The sequence below is a fragment of the Rhinoderma darwinii genome, chromosome 2, assembly GCF_050947455.1.
Source record: "Rhinoderma darwinii isolate aRhiDar2 chromosome 2, aRhiDar2.hap1, whole genome shotgun sequence".
Classification (NCBI taxonomy): Eukaryota; Metazoa; Chordata; class Amphibia; order Anura; family Rhinodermatidae; genus Rhinoderma; species Rhinoderma darwinii.
The window spans coordinates 207,410,109-207,427,450 of NC_134688.1; the positions used below are offsets into that span (position 1 = coordinate 207,410,109).

At 45.2% G+C, this 17,342-nt stretch overlaps 1 protein-coding gene across 3 annotated transcripts in view; it reads left to right on the forward strand.

The window, feature by feature from the left end:
- Positions 1-17,342, forward strand: part of SENP7 (SUMO specific peptidase 7) — a 69,998-nt gene that overhangs the window by 473 nt on the left and 52,183 nt on the right. For all 3 annotated transcript variants that reach the window (XM_075852773.1, XM_075852774.1, XM_075852775.1), the window contains exons 2-4: positions 885-930; positions 2,777-2,884; positions 7,991-8,082. In XM_075852773.1, coding sequence (XP_075708888.1) covers positions 898-930; positions 2,777-2,884; positions 7,991-8,082 — 233 coding nt within the window. In that variant the 5' untranslated portion in view covers positions 885-897. The remainder of the gene's footprint in view (positions 1-884; positions 931-2,776; positions 2,885-7,990; positions 8,083-17,342) is intronic.

Consider the following 17,342-nt stretch of genomic DNA (forward strand, 5'->3'; position numbering starts at 1 on the left):
ACATTGTGCTTCAGACCCTTCATATGTCGCTATTCTGACTGATTTGTATCTGCTATCACCTTTAGCACTTGCTTCAGGCGTCCGCACATCACATGCGGGCACATATGGGGTCACTGCTGCTGCTGGCATTTGTGGGTACAAGGTTGGCCTGTATAGAGATCCTCTGGCTGGTACATATGGGGCACTGTCCCTGACATTGTGGCTTTCCTCGTTATGGTGGCACACATGGGGGCCATTCAATAATCTGCAGCGTACCCATGTATATTCTGTGGGGGGAGGGGGTTGTAGTTTAGCATGTGAAGCATTGTATGGAGTCTTGTGTTGTGTGCTTTGTTGTAACACAATTCACCGTTTTGTGGAGCGTAATTTTGCGTCAACACCATATGTATCAAATCCTAGTCCGCTGTGTGCGTTACTTTTCACTCTACTCCTCATGCATGGGGTTTGATACATATTGGGGGCATTTCACCTCCATTGCTGTTTGTAAAAGGAAGCCATCACCCTTTATTTTTTTCCCCCACAGGCTTGTCATAATATCTTTCCCTTTAACCTTCTTTGATGATCCAATAATACAGCTCTGGTAGAGAATTAACATTGCATGTAGTTGCCTTACGGGATGTCACTAAACAGACCATGGGGGCTATAGCGTGTCTGAACCTCCCGATCCATGAAAAAAGGGACTTCTCCCACCAGTTTGGTTATAGTACAGTGTTTACTAAATATACAATTTTCTGAAATAGCGTATATGTGTGTTAAATGTTTCTTGCTATTTTACTTGTAGATATTCCGTTTTGTGTATCACTTCTATTTGTATTACTATTCAAATGCCTTTATGTCCTGAATAATCTATCAGTATGAAGTAATATATAATGTTTCTATTTCAGTGGCTAAATAACCATGATGGATAAACCGAAAAGAGAGTCCCAACCGGTAGGTAGAAGTATTGGGGTATGTGTTGTACAGATATAGACATTTGTATGGCCTACAGTATTCAGTCAGTAAATCTATGCAATCAATTTGTGGGCACATACGTGGCAGATCCCGTCTTAGTATTTTCTCAGTTGAGTCATCAGAATCAAAATAAGATTATTTTTTTTAATTGCCCTGGTATTACATTGAACAGGAGTATATCTGCTTTTCAGGACATCTTGGAAGAGCTACATTGCAGCTCATGTCCCAAAAATCAGTGGACAGATAAACTGACGCAGAGCATTTTATTGCATGGTCATAGAATATACAGTCATTGTCCATTAACATGTAAGATACCAGATGAAATGGTTTCTTATTCTTGTTATGCGAGATCCATCAGATAACCATTTCAAATCCAGCTGCTCTTAAATGGGGTTTTACGCTGGGCGATTATCGGGCAGACGAGCGCTCATAGGAAACTCGTTGCCGATAATTGACCTGTGTAAACAGGGCAGCGATCAGCAGATGAACGAGCAAACGCTCGTTTATCTGCTGATCATATCGTTTAAAAAAAATGATAAAAAATATTATCTTTGTCGGCAGCACGTCTCCCTGTGTAAACGGAGATGCGCTGCCGACATGATAATGTATGGGGACGAGACATCGGAGTAACGACCGCTCGTCCCCATCCATAGCTCCTTGTCACAAGAGCAACAGAGCCCAGATCAACTAGCTGTCTTATTGATCGGCGCTCGCTGCATCAGCCAAAATCGGCAGGTGTAATAGGGCCTTTAGACAGACACGTCTATTACTGCTGTCAACATCGGAGTAGGACGTGACTGAGCCCTTAAATTCTGGTTGAGGGGAAAAGAAGCTGTTGGTTGATCATGTTTCAAAGGAGCATTGAGGTACTTTTGTGTGTTTGGGAAATACACATAATTTTTTAGTTGGAAACCGGAGTCCTGGTATAACAATAAGCTTAATAAAGAAAGGTATTCCCAGCCCCTCCTGTACCGTGACTAAAAAAATAAATTAAAAAAAATTGTCATCCTTCGCTACTTAGTACAGGACCGTGTATTATTTTGCTCTACCAGCCCTTCTGGGAAATGTGAGAGCCCTGGATCACCACAAGGGAGTGAAGATCCAGTATAATTGGCTGATCTTGATCTCTTGGGGTATGTTCACACGGCTCTTATAAGCTACGGAAAATTCTGCAGCTACAGAAAATTCACTCTATTTACCGTTGCAGAAATCAGCCAACAAAAAAAAGCTATACTCCCATCTCCTGGGGGTTTGATAACAATGCATTCCTGCTTCCCCGGCTGGTCTCTGTACAGCCGGCCTCCTGCGATGATGTTTCATCAGATGTCTTCTACAGCAGTCACATGTAATAAAACGTTCTCACATGAGAACAACCCCCCAGGGATGCATTGTTATGGAAGTGCCAGGAGAGGTGAGTACAGTGTTTGTTTTTATGTTTGTTTTTTTTTTTTTTTAATTTTGAAACTTTTTTTTACTTGCAGATTTTGCTATGGTTACGCAGTTAATCCACCGCAAAATCCGTATCAATGGGTATTGCAAGTCAAAATTCGCAACAAATCTTCTGTGATTCTGCACCATAAATTGATATGCTGTGAATTGAAACCCACACTGCATCTCAATTTACACACGTATTCTGTGCAGATTTTTTCCATGGGAAAAATCCACAGCGTATAGGCTTTGTGTGGAACCGGCTTTACTGAGCAGCTAGCTGAACATATATGGGCCACTGCCTAGGAATTGTTGCAGTTTAGAAAAATATGTCTGTCTCCAGTGCATTGTTTTTTACACTTCCGAATTATCTTCTATATTATTTTTGTTTTCTCAGTTTAAAATTCCAAAGAAAAAAGCTGATGACTGGTGTGAAGAAGTTCATGCAAGTTCACCTTTAAGCAGACTCGGTAATCTTGAATTCAGAAATGTCACTCTTCGAAAGGTAAGACATATGTTCAAATAAAAATAAAAAAAGCTTTATTTTTTTTTTATTTTTTTTTAAAGGAACAGTGTCACCACAAAAATTTTTTTCATGTCAGTTTAATGTTAGTGTTTTATTAAAAACGTTTTTATTTATTTGTGTGTTTTGTGTGTTACTTTTTTCTATTTTTTCACTTTTTCTTCCCTATGGGGGCTGCTATTTTTTTTTCCATTTCTGTATGTGTCGATTAACGACACATACAGACATGGAATACGGCAGCCACAGTCCCATAGGGACTGCGAACGGGGCCCGTCCCATCCACTTCTGTGTGGGAACTGCCAATTTGAAATGCGTGCCGTCCGGCGCCATTTTCCTGTGGACCGGAAGTCGCGGCCGGGCAGTAAGATTACTACTTCCGGTCGCGGCTTCCGGACTTGTGCACTTGGACCAGCGGCAGCAGACGGAGCGGACGGGCCGGAGGGAGCGGCGGCGGCAGGAGCAGGTAAGAGATTTCTATGTATGTTCGTGTTTGTGTGTGTTTACTAATGTATGTAAACCTACTACACTGTGTGTTAGCTCAAAAAATGGCGACACACAGTGTAGGAGGTTAGACCGTTCAATCCCCTCGTTTATCCCGGCACTAGCCAGGATAGAGGAGGGGGGGATTCTGAGAGCTCACTAGAGCGAGTGCTTTTTTTTCCCAATTTTGCAGCAAAAAGCAATGTGGTTGCTTTACCACATGCAATGCTGCAATTTTGGGAATAGCTCCATCTAGTGACCAGCACTGGGAAATATTATAAATTAGAATCTAATTTATAATATTTCCTGACTTGTGAAAAAAATAAAAAAAATTTGAACAATGTTTAATCACCTACACACTAATTAAAAAAAAAAAAACAACATGTTTTGTTGGCAACACATTCCCTTTAAGTACATAGACCCTTTGCTGTCAGGGATTTTTGGACATTTTGCACCTCTGACAATTTTCACACTTTTGACATGCATAAATAAAACCTAAATTACAAATTTAAAAAATCATACTAAACACCCCTTACCTATGTACTTTCTATAAGTAGACATTGCAAAATGCAACTATTTATACAAATATAAAAAAAATTTGCACGATTTTTCACAAATTGTTTTTATTTGTTGCTAAAAGTATGACCCAAGCATAAAATCAGATGCATGACACATCCTAAAAAAGTTCAATATGTTCAGAGTTCATGCATACCATTTATGCCTGTCTCTGAAGAGGCCAAACATTTTGTTTTAAAGGCTATGGAAACCTTTAAAGAGGGTTTTTGTTTTTTTTATTGTTTTGTGCAACTTTGTAATTTATTTTATTACATTTTTATTTTTGAGATACAGCTTCTATGCATCCTGGACGACATAGAAGCTGTATCCTGCGCTGATACCAGAATCAGTCAGGTCTGCGGGTCCTGCGTATCTCTGACACGCAGGATGCGGCTGTTATCGATCACATCTAAGTTTACAACTTAAATGTGATCAATAACAAGTGGATCCTACATTGCGCAGACATGCGGGACCCGCTGTCGCAGAAGCAGTCAGTCCTGCTGATCTGACACATTCAGGTTTCAGCACAGGATACAGCTTCTATGTTGTCCAGTTGTTGAGATAGAAGCTGTATCTCAAAAGTAAATACAATTTTTAATACAAAATAAATGACAATGTTGCACTAAATACTCTAATACACACATATATAGGTGTACTTATCCTTTTAAGATGGAAATTTAAAAAAGTAACCTGTAAAATACAGAGATTACACACCTTTAAAAGAGAGTGCACCTCCAAACTCTATATATTTCCTAAAAGCAGACAACCTGATGATTGCAGATGTCTTGACGTGCTGTTGGCAGTCGAGTCCACAATCAACTTTTTTTTTACGTAAAAATATTCAGTAGAACATACATTTGTGCCTAAAACTCACATACGTCCGAGGTTTAGACAAAAAAAACAATGTAAAAATAATAGACCGAGGTGTGCAAAGTTTACATATACTGTAATGATCGGGGGGGGACGACAGAAAAGTGAGCCCTAATCTACCCGCCACTCAGTCCCTGCCTACTTGCAACGACCCGCCCTAGGCGACGGGGTACAACTGGGCGACGGTCCCTACGCTCAATAACAGACAAGGGTACACAGAAGCAAGGGAAAAGGGGCAGTTGCCCACGGCAACAAGAGTGGTGAACGAGCCGAATCAAACCAGGAGTGTACGAGGTACCAAACGCAGAGCAGGAGAGTAGTGAACAAGCCGAGTCAAACCAGGAGTGTACGAGGTACCAAACGCAGAGCAGAAGAGTAGTCAGTAAGCCAGGGTCAATATGAAGCAGGGTCAAATAGTTCAAGAAGCTGCAGCAGGGCCAGGAAACCAAACGAGAAGAATCACAAGCAAGGAGGAACAGGAAAGGCAGGTATAAATAGACAGAGGACGGGAGTTAGCTCCGTCTGGCCAGGCTGTGATAGGCTCTCCCACTCCTAAGCCTGCCATCCTGAGTGGTGGAAGATGGAGTCAGTCTCACAGACATAGAAGCAGGTGCAGACTGATTACCTATGGGCGTAGACACAGAAGCTGTGCCTAGCAGATCCTTAACATAAACCACATACTATTTGGCTAACATAAATGTAGCACGATTAGTAATTTATACACACAATGACCTCCGTGCAACTTTACATCAAACAATGATTTTAAACAAAGATTGCATGAAAATTCTAATTTGTGACTAAGGGCCGGTTCACATCAGCGTTGGCTTTCCATTCAGGGGGTTCCATCGGAGGTTTCCGTCGTGGAACCCCTCAACGGAAAGTCAAACGGGAACCTTTGATTCTGTCGAAGAAACGGAAACCTGCCGGAACGGTGACAAACGGAAACCATTGCACGCAAATTAGATTGGGGATTTTACAGGTATATAGTTGTCCATCCCCCTATACAAGCTCTAGACTAGTAAACCTCTGGGTCGTGGAATCAATAAACAGAATAATTAGGCGCAGAGTTGTGATTAGATGAGCTACTTGCTACTTTTCATCTTCTAACTAATTTCCTGGGGAAAAAAATACACCCCCCCCCCCATATGTAACAAGCATGCTCTATGATTAATTAGGGGGGGGATGAAGAAAAGTTCATGTTACCTTTCCCCTTGGGGTCATCTGCAGCAATACTGGGACAGGTGGAGGATAACTGCTTCTTCTCCCTTCCCTGCATGCTGCCAGCACATCCCTCGCTGACCCGTCTTTCCTCGGGCTAGGTCGCAGCTAGAGGTGTGATCCAGGACTTTTTGAAAGCTACGAAGCTGTAGCTGCAACCTAGCCTGAATTAGAGCCTTTGGAAATTTACAGCTTCAAGTATATTCAACTCTCAATTCAACCTTCTCTAGCAACTTTAGCTTTTAAACAGAACCTGGATCGCAGCTCTAGCTGTGACCTAGTCTGAGTTAGAGCCATTAGTAGCATGGACTTATTAGGGGGTTCTCCAATGGTTGCTTCATGAGTGGAATAAATGTGATCTGCTTATTTCAAATTCAGCAATAAGCTGGAGGAACCTAAAATAGCTTTAAAGAGGACCTGTCACTAGTCCTGACTTGTCCGTTTTAGTAATTAATTGTGTTCCCTGTGAAATAACAATTCTGGAGCTTTTTTTCTTCTAAATCTATATTGTCCTATGACTCTGTTATTCCTCCTAAAAGTATATGACTAAATTGACAACTGGGTATTATCAGTTGGGGGGTGTTCTTACACAGACTGACCATGTCCACTCAGTGCTGACAGTGATGCTGTGTAGGGGCACACCCCTTTCACAAGAAGAATAGGAACACTCCGTTGTCAATTTATTTATACATTTCTAGGAGTAATAGCAGGAGCGGCACAACAAAGCGTTCTGAGAAAATGTTACAGAATTGTTATTTCATTAGGAATACTAAAATAGACATGTCAGGAGAGATGACAGGTCCTCTTAAAAGAGGACCTGATATGTCCCCAAAAACATTAAATCTGTCAGAGCGGCTTAGGTTTATAGCATATAGGCGGGCAAAACTATTGGGCTATTTGTGGAAAAACGGGGGCCTGTAGAAATATTGGAAAAAATGGCGCTGGAATCAGGGGCAAGGCAGAAATCCGAGTTTGGCCACAATTTAACGTTTTGGAGGACATGACCGATCCACTTTAAAGTGGTTGTCTTACAAAGACAATCCTTTTTTTTATTAAAAACTAGCCCCAGGCACTCTAACCCTCGGTGATCAGATTTTATTGCCAGGGTAAGCCATGTCTGGCAAGATATTTTGCCTACAGTGACAGCTGCAGGGGAAATGGAATAAAAACAGCCTTCCATGTTCTTTGTGAGTGGCTCTCAGCTCTGGCACATAAAGGGAGGTCCTGAGCAGGGGTCCCCACCCTACGATGTTCATTTACCTTATTACAATGAAAGAAAAGCATCAACGGTCTCTTTATGGGCTAGTTCACACAGAGTATTTTGGCGCTGTTTTTGATGTGGAAACTGCGTCGGAAACAGCCAAAAACGCCCTAAATCGTCTCCCATCGATTTCAATGGAAGGCGGAAGCGACATTCCCTTTCTTCGGGCGTTACCGTTTCTGACCTCCCATTGACATAAATGGAAGATAGAGAAAGCGGTTTCGTGGAATGGCCGCGGCCGAAAAACGAATGTTCTGCCGGCAGGTCAAAATCTGCCTCAAAATTCATGATGGCGTTTTGAGTCAGATTTTCCGCCTGCAAATACTCAGTGTGAACAGGGCCTATCTGTGGATTCTGGAAATCTTTAGTATATTTTTTGCCAAAATAATCCGATATTTGTACTAGGATGCTACTTCAGAAAATCCCATCAATCCTTCACTGCATAGATGGTCATGTTTTAGGAATGGAATAACATGGTGGGTGTAAATATGACTGGCGTCTTCCTTGTTACTTGAAGTCCACACAGTGCAGTTTTGTGCATTTTTTTGCTTGCCTTTGGATGTAATACTATAAATTTCAGAGGGGCCACAGACTCCTCATACCTGGATAAGGAATGGATTTTGGTATCTTGTAATTGGGTTCTATCTTTTATTTGGTCTTGTTTTTGATTTTTGTGTATTAAGGGCAGATATTTTATCTTTCAGAGACCATATTCTTCATCTTATGAATCATTTAATTTGACCCGGAATAAAGATACCTGTGAATATTATACATCACCTGGATCTCGCATTATGAGGTAAATTTGCGTTTCCTTTTCTTAATAAACGCCACAACCTAGTTGTATTTTGTGCTTTGTAAATAAGAAGTCCACTGTTGTATTTGATCAGTTTCTATATGTTAGATGAGCACGTTGTAGTGGAATTCTAATCCAGGGGCATAGCTTTCTGCTTCTGTCCAGCCAGGGCTGGGCAAATCCCAGGAGCCAAGTAGCTAATGTGCTTCAGTTTTTTTTAGCGGAAAAAATATATACGACTACGCTATTGTTTCCGCTAACAAACCCTGAAACCTTACAGAACAGAGAGAAACGGAAACCATTTGCTATAGAAACATTATCATTGAAATCAATGGTAATGCAAACGGAAGCTATGGTTTCCGTTTGCCTTTCCGTTCGGGGGTTCCTCCGATGGAAGCAGCAACGGAACCTATGAACGGGAACCAACGCTGATGTGAACAGACCCTTAGTTAGTTTTTTGTTTTTGTTTTTTTGTTTGATCTGAACTAGAAAATCTAATATCGCATCTGGCCAACAAAACAAACATACTATTGATCATCTGACACTGGTTCAGACCAGTTGTATACTGTAAAATGTTTTCTAAAGGGTGAAACGGTGCAGTTGCAACATTTATTCGCATATCTGTGTGGCTTCTTTCTAGTAAATATTGTGTCATTTGTGTTTTGGTGTTTGGCATCACTTTCTGCATATGATATCACTGACAACTGTGGTCAGTCTGTATTTACTTAATCAATACATCATGAACTGTCATTACCTTTTGTATGAAAATAATAGTTAAATGTATACCATTCTAGCCTATGGGTGACAGATACCACTGTTAGACATCGGTCATAGGCTTTCGTCATGCATAGGGCATTCTGGTATTTGTTTAACGGTTACGTTACGAAAAGCTATTGAAAAGCCTATGACGTATTCATTAAACAGATGCCTGAAACTGATGCCATACGATGATATCCGTCACTTACAGGCATGGGAGCGTATATGCGGTATGCTTATCATATTGTTTTGGTTTTTTTTACGTCCCACTAAGGGGCTTGAAGGTTTGAACCCTTGATTGCTGTTCTGATACATTGCACTACTTATGTGGTGCAATGTATTGCAACTCTCAGATTTGCACTAACAGACAGATACTAATATGCTTTTGTACATGGCAGACCTGGAGGCCATTGTTAGGCCTCCAGTTACAATAGCAGTGATCAGCGTCGTAGGGGGCCAATTGGGCTAAAGAAAAACGCTTAGATGCTATGGACCGCGGCTTCTAAGAAATTAATTGGCCAAAATAGGAGCTTACTCCAATCCCGGACATTACAGCAGAGTGTCAGCTATAATATACAGCTGACACCCGCAGCTGATGGTGCAAGCTCAGCTTCTGACCCCGCACCATCAGTTTGTCGTTTCTGTACAACAAATTGCGGCAACCACTTACCGACCATGAAGTGCACTTATGACAAATGTTGACAAGGTGTTAAACTCCCAGAAAACACCTTTAACTCTCTCCCGTCGCTAGACTGGCTATTTACGTCGGGAGAGGGTTATTTAAAAATGGCACCCGCTCAGAAGCTGAGTGGGTGCCATAGCCACCTGTTTTCTGTTGTGTTACACAGAAGGGACCTAGCAGCAATGCTTGCGATCAGAGACATCTCCGATCGCACTAATTTATCCCCTCTGATGCTGTGGTCTGATGTGACCACCGGCATCTGAGGGATTTTTGTTACTTTCACTTTGGGACCGGTCACTGGCTCCCGCGCGGCGTGATCGAGCCGCTGTGTTCGGTGTTCTCACAGGCCTTCTATAGGAATATTACTATTGAGCTTGGTCTGTGGCAGGTCTCAATACCAATGCACTGATTTTGCCATAGACTGCAATACTGTAATATGGCAGTCTATGACATAAGCGATCTAATGATCGCAGATTCAGGCCCCTTATGGGGGCTAAAAAAAAATCATAAAAAAAAGTTTTTAAAAATGAAAAAATTCAAATCACACCCCCCCCCCCCCCCCTTTCCCTAGATCACATATAAAAGCAAATAAACATAAACACATTAGGTATCCCTGTGTCTGAAAATGGCCAAACTATAAAAATATTTATCCAATACGGTGAATGCCACAGCGGGAAAAAAGATCAAAATGGCCAAATCAGTTATGTTGCCACTTCAACCCCCAAAAAAATTAATAAAAAGTGATCGAAATGCCAGATATTCCCCAAAATGGTATCAATAAAAACAACATCTTTCCCCGTACAAAAAGACGCCTTAAACAGCTCTATATTTAGAAATATAAAAATAAAAATAAATTACGGGGGCCACAATATGGCAATGCAGGAAAATTTTGTTTTTTTCAAACTTTTACTACTAAAACATAACAAATACAATAGAAATTTGGTATCACCGTGATCGTACTGACAAGCAGAATAAAGGTAATTTGTCGTTTTCAAAGTACAGTGAACACCGTAAAAACGAAACCTATAAGAAAATGGTGGAACTGCTGTTTTTTACTTTTTTTCCAGCTTCCCAGAACATCACACATAATATTAAATAGAGCCATTAGAAAGTACAATTTCTCACGTGAAAAATAAGACCTCATTAGTGCCAACAAAAAAAGAAAAAAGTTATGATTTTTGAAGGTAGGGAGGAAATAACAAAAGCATAAAAACGAAAATGAGTCTGGTCCTGAAAGGGTTAAGGTCTACAGGATTTGTTAATAGGCAAAGAATTGCTTTTTAAAAAAAGCAAGTTTCACAATTTGCCCCCTGAAGACAACCAGTGTCCATATGACCTATTCGAGCATATGGATGTTATTTAGAGGAGGACCCTCTGGTGGACCCTACCCAGCTATTAATGTGAGAGGATGCCATGTACTGCTACATCTATATCTTACGGCTGATTGCACGCCAGCTTCCGTTTAGAGAGCAGATGTCTTCATGAGGCAGCCCCTTCAAGGCCCCATGCACACGACCGTGCACGTAATTATGACCCGTAGTTACAGACAAGGCCGTCCGCGGACAGCCGTCAGTATTTACGGGCCGTGCTTCCATTATAAAGTATGGGAGCACGGTCCGTAAAATAAAAAATTAGTACATGTCCTTTTTTTCCAGAAAGCTTCTACAGCACGGACACCTTCCCGTAAATATACAGGAGGTGTCCGTCGGCCATAGAAATGAATAGGTCCGTAATTATGGACCGTAATTACGAGCGATGTTATGGTCGTATGCATGGAGCCTCAGTGTAACTATTCAAACTCCTCTACCTGTAGGTTCAATGTGCTTTACTATCCCTTCACCACTAGTAAACAGCCCATCATATGTCACAAACACAAAATAATGATCTTTCATCCATCATAATTTGATTTTCGTTTGTTGGTACCATAAATATATCCTTTATCATTAGAGATCATGCTTTATAGCTATGTTTTGTGGAAAACCTTTGTCAAGTGTAAAATGTAGTGCGCCCAAAAACGGAAGGTGTTGCCCGTAGCAACCTGTCAGTTTTCAGTTTGCATTTTTCCTGTGCAAGTTTTAAAATAAAAGCTGGGATTTGATTGTGTAAGTACAACAGGTCCTCTTTTGGGTCCAGGCTACACCTCAACTTGCGTTTGCAATATAATTGTGGGACTACCGCAGTACAACTGCAAAGGGTTTCCCATAGCAAAAGAAATTCTAAAACTGCGTTGGTGTTTTTGCAACCATTGCGAGACTAGCTATTTAGATTTTTCCATAGGAAACCATTGCATTTCTGTTAGACTCACAATTCTACCATGACTTATGCAAAACCATAAGCATGGCCTGGGTCTTAAAGGGAATGTATCGCCTTTTTAGAAAAAAATAAAATGTAAATCCAGATAGTGAAACATGTAGATTTTTTTTTTATTCCATTTTTTTACATGATTAAGCGTGCAGGGATTTTACTTGAGCTGCAGTTAACAGCATTTAGGGAGATGCTTTACAGCAGCCACATGCACCATAGGATTCTGTGAACAGGAATGGAATACATTGACTTCTATGGGAGAGTTTTCTGGGCATGCCCTGTGACCTGTGCAGAGGTCATTGTGCTGGAAGGGATAGGAGGGGAGCTGTGTCCATCACCTATAGTCAATGGTGGATCCTGTATTATCTATATAGAGGTGTTATCATCCATCTCATTATCAGGATTAGAATGAATTGTAAGTGATCTCTACAGAACAGTAAGGCCTCATTCACACGGCAGGGTTTCCCGTCCGGGTGCCGGCCGTTCATAAATCGGCCGGCACCCGGCTGCATTAGGAATGATAGACCCCTAATGGGGCTATTCACACGACCGATTTTTTGACGGCCGGAAAATCCGGCCGTCAAAAAATAGGACATGCTCTATCTTTGCCCGGACACCCGGCCGCCCGGCTCCCATAGAAGTCTATGGGGCCGGGTATTACACGGCCATCACCGGAATGTGTTCCGAGTGATGGCCGGGTTTCCCGGCGCTTGCGCTCTATCTCCTCCTCCTCACAGCGCAGAGTGCATGTGAGGAGGAGGAGTTGATGCCATTCTGACGAATGGCATCGTTTCACACTGTGTTGCAGGGCCGGGGTGTACAGCAGGTGGAGGGAGCGCTGCGCTGGCTCCCTTCCCCTGCTTGTTAAAAGCACCCTGGCTCGGCGACACCTTAGATGGCGCCGCTAGTAGCAGCAGCTGCTGCGGCTGCTACTACTGCAGCGACGCCACTATAGCAGAGCGGGGAGGTATCTCCCCGCTCTGCTATGTGCTAGCCGCACTTTAGCTCCTTGAAGGAGCGGAATCCCCGTGTGTTCGGGGATTCCGCTCCTGGACAGAGCGCTTGATGTCTCTGTCCATATCTGGGCAGTGACATCAGGGGAAACTCCTGAAGCGGAATCCCCGAACACATGGGGATTCCCCTTCAGGAGCTGCCGCTGATGTCACTGTCCGGATCTGCCCGGCCCGGCACGGATGCATAACTTTATGCAAACCGGCCGGGCAGAATGGCCGATTTTACCGGCCGGCACTCGGGCTCGGACCCGACCCGGTCGTGTGAATCCCGCTTAATAAGGCCTCATTCACACGGCAGGGTTTCCCGTCCGGGTGCCGGCCGTTCATAAATCGGCCGGCACCCGGCTGCATTAGGAATGATAGACCCCTAATGGGGCTATTCACACGACCGATTTTTTGACGGCCGGAAAATCCGGCCGTCAAAAAATAGGTCATGCTCTATCTTTGCCCGGACACCCGGCCGCCCGGCTCCCATAGAAGTCTATGGGGCCGGGTATTACACGGCCATCACCGGAATGTGTTCCGAGTGATGGCCGGGTTTCCCGGCGCTTGCGCTCTATCTCCTCCTCCTCACAGCGCAGAGTGCATGTGAGGAGGAGGAGTTGATGCCATTCTGACGAATGGCATCGCTGCACACTGTGTTGCAGGGCCGGGGTGTACAGCAGGTGGAGGGAGCGCTGCGCTGGCTCCCTTCCCCTGCTTGTTAAAAGCGCCCTGGCTCGGCGACACCTTAGATGGCGCCGCTAGTAGCAGCAGCTGCTGCGGCTGCTACTACTGCAGCGACGCCACTATAGCAGAGCGGGGAGGTATCTCCCCGCTCTGCTATGTGCTAGCCGCACTTTAGCTCCTTGAAGGAGCGGAATCCCCGTGTGTTCGGGGATTCCGCTCCTGGACAGAGCGCTTGATGTCTCTGTCCATATCTGGGCAGTGACATCAGGGGAAACTCCTGAAGCGGAATCCCCGAACACATGGGGATTCCCCTTCAGGAGCTGCCGCTGATGTCACTGTCCGGATCTGCCCGGCCCGGCACGGATGCATAACTTTATGCAAACCGGCCGGGCAGAATGGCCGATTTTACCGGCCGGCACTCGGGCTCGGACCCGACCCGGTCGTGTGAATCCCGGCTACGGCCTCATTCACACGGCAGGGTTTCCCGGCCGGGTGCCGGCCGTTCATAAATCGGCCGGCACCCGGCTGCATTAGGAATGATAGACCCCTAATGGGGCTATTCACACGACCGATTTTTTGACGGCCGGAAAATCCGGCCGTCAAAAAATAGGACATGCTCTATCTTTGCCCGGGCACCCGGCCGCCCGGCTCCCATACAAGTCTATGGGGCCGGGTATTACACGGCCATCACCGGAATGTGTTCCGAGTGATGGCCGGGTTTCCCGGCGCTTGCGCTCTATCTCCTCCTCCTCACAGCGCAGAGTGCATGTGAGGAGGAGGAGTTGATGCCATTCTGACGAATGGCATCGCTGTACACTGTGTTGCAGGGCCGGGGTGTACAGCAGGTGGAAGGGAGCGCTGCGCTGGCTCCCTTCCCCTGCTTGTTAAAAGCACCCTGGCTCGGCAACACCTTCGATGGCGCCGCTAGTAGTAGTAGCAGCAGCTGCTGCGGCTGCTACTACTATAGCGACGCCACTATAGCAGAGCAGGGAGGTATCTCCCCGCTCTGCTATGTGCTAGCCGCACTTTAGCTCCTTGAAGGAGCGGAATCCCCGTGTTTTCGGGGATTCCGCTCCTGGACAGAGCGCTTGATGTCTCTGTCCATATCTGGGCAGTGACATCAGGGGAAACTCCTGAAGCGGAATCCCCGAACACATGGGGATTCCCCTTCAGGAGCTGCCGCTGATGTCACAGTCCGGATCTGCCCGGCCCGGCACGGATGCATAACTTTATGCAAACCGGCCGGGCAAAATGGCCGATTTTACCGGCCGACACTCGGGCTCGGGAACGACCCGGTCGTGTGAATCCCGCGGCCTCATTCACACGGCAGGGTTTCCCGTCCGGGTGCCGGCCGTTCATAAATCGGCCGGCACCCGGCTGCATTAGGAATGATAGACCCCTAATGGGGCTATTCACACGACCGATTTTTTGACGGCCGGAAAATCCGGCCGTCAAAAAATAGGACATGCTCTATCTTTGCCCGGGCACCCGGCCGCCCGGCTCCCATACAAGTCTATGGGGCCGGGTATTACACGGCCATCACCGGAATGTGTTCCGAGTGATGGCCGGGTTTCCCGGCGCTTGCGCTCTATCTCCTCCTCCTCACAGCGCAGAGTGCATGTGAGGAGGAGGAGTTGATGCCATTCTGACGAATGGCATCGCTGCACACTGTGTTGCAGGGCCGGGGTGTACAGCAGGTGGAGGGAGCGCTGCGCTGGCTCCCTTCCCCTGCTTGTTAAAAGCACCCTGGCTCGGCGACACCTTAGGGTATGTTCACACGCTGAGAGGCAGTTACGTGTGAAAAGACAGACTGTTAACAGCTGCCTCGTTTCACACGTAAAAGCTCCTCCTCGTAATTTACGAGGCGTCTGAGACGCTCGTAAACCTTGAGCCGTGCTTCATTGATTTCAATGAAGAACGGCTCAAATTACGTGGCAAAGAAGTGCCCTGCACTTCTTTGCCGAGGCAGTATATTTACGCGTCGTCGTTTGACAGCTGTCAAACGACGACGCGTAAATTACAGGTCGTCTGCACAGTACGTCGGCAAACCCATTCAAATGAATGGGCAGATGTTTGCCGACGTATTGCAGCCCTATTTTCAGACGTAAAACGAGGCATTATACGCCTCGTATACGTCTGAAATTTGGCCGTGTGAACATACCCTTAGATGGCGCCGCTAGTAGCAGCAGCTGCTGCTGCTACTACTGTAGCGACGCCACTATAGCAGAGCGGGGAGGTATCTCCCCGCTCTGCTATGTGCTAGCCGCACTTTAGCTCCTTGAAGGAGCGGAATCCCCGTGTGTTCGGGGATTCCGCTCCTGGACAGAGCGCTTGATGTCTCTGTCCATATCTGGGCAGTGACATCAGGGGAAACTCCTGAAGCGGAATCCCCGAACACATGGGGATTCCCCTTCAGGAGCTGCCGCTGATGTCACTGTCCGGATCTGCCCGGCCCGGCACGGATGCATAACTTTATGCAAACCGGCCGGGCAGAATGGCCGATTTTACCGGCCGGCACTCGGGCTCGGACCCGACCCGGTCGTGTGAATCCCGTGTTAGTGACCATTGTATAAAGTGTTCGGGCCCCGTGAATAACGTCCGTGTGCTGCGCATGGAAATCACGCAGAGCACACGGACCCATTGATTTCAGTGGGGCCGTTCACACATGCGTGAGTTTTCACGCAGTGAGAGTCCACTGTGTGAAACTCACTGCATGACCTTTATTTGTGCGTTTTCACGCACCTACGAGCCCATTGAAGTCAATGGGTACGTGAAAACCACACAACCGACACGAATGCACATCGGTGTGCGGTGCGTGATTTGCGTATTAATTTGTTTGAAAAAAAGATGTTCTTTGTGAGTGCGTGAAAAGGGCTTGCCACTCGCAAAGCACACTGATGCATAACGCAACACATACGGACCAGACTCCCGAGTGTTTTTCACAAATTTGATAAGCTCGTGTGAATGTAGCCTTAGTATATTGTGAGGCTCAGTTGCCGAAGTGAAAACTGATTTTCACTTTGGCCTCTAATTTAGGGATTTATTTTTTTTATATAGATAATGACCTGTTTAACATAAAAATTTGATTTAACCCCTAAGTGACCAACAATACACCTTTTCACGGCGGTCATTAAGGGACCTTAGGCTAGGCTGCCGCCTTTTCACGGCAGCCTAGTCTAAGTCCTGCACAGGTGTCCCGTGCAGGCTGGAGTAGCTGCTTGGCTATCTGAAGCCAGCCAGGCTTCTGCTCCAACGGTAGCGATAGAAGTTTACTTCAATCGCGGCCGTTTAACCCCTTAAATGCTGCGGTCAATAGCGATCGCAGCACTTATGTCGTTTACAGAGTAGGGAGCACCCTCTGTCACCTATCGGCGACCCACAAATGCATTCGTGGGTCTCCGATGGGTTGTCATGGCAGCTGGAGGTCTAACAAAGGCCACCAGGCCTGCCCTAATAGTATACCTATATCGTATCGTCGCACCCGTAATGACCCAAACCAAAAAGTAAACATCTAATTTAAACCGCAAGGTGTACACCATAAACAAAAAATAATGCAAAAAAACTGTGGCAGAATTGCTATTTTTTTCCCGATTGCCCCCCAAAAATGTAGTAATAAAAGTTAATCAATAAGTCCCATGTACCCCCGAAATGTACCCCGACACTGCTCCCACGCAGTATAATGCCTCCATAGCTGCCCCAAGCAGTATAATGCTCCAATAGTGCCTAATAAAATACAAAATCACCTAACCCAATTCCAACGACGAGTGGAGGAGATCCCTCTGCTCCTCCAGTCTGTGTGAATCGGCACATGTTTTCAGATTCTGCTGGACTTCTGTCAT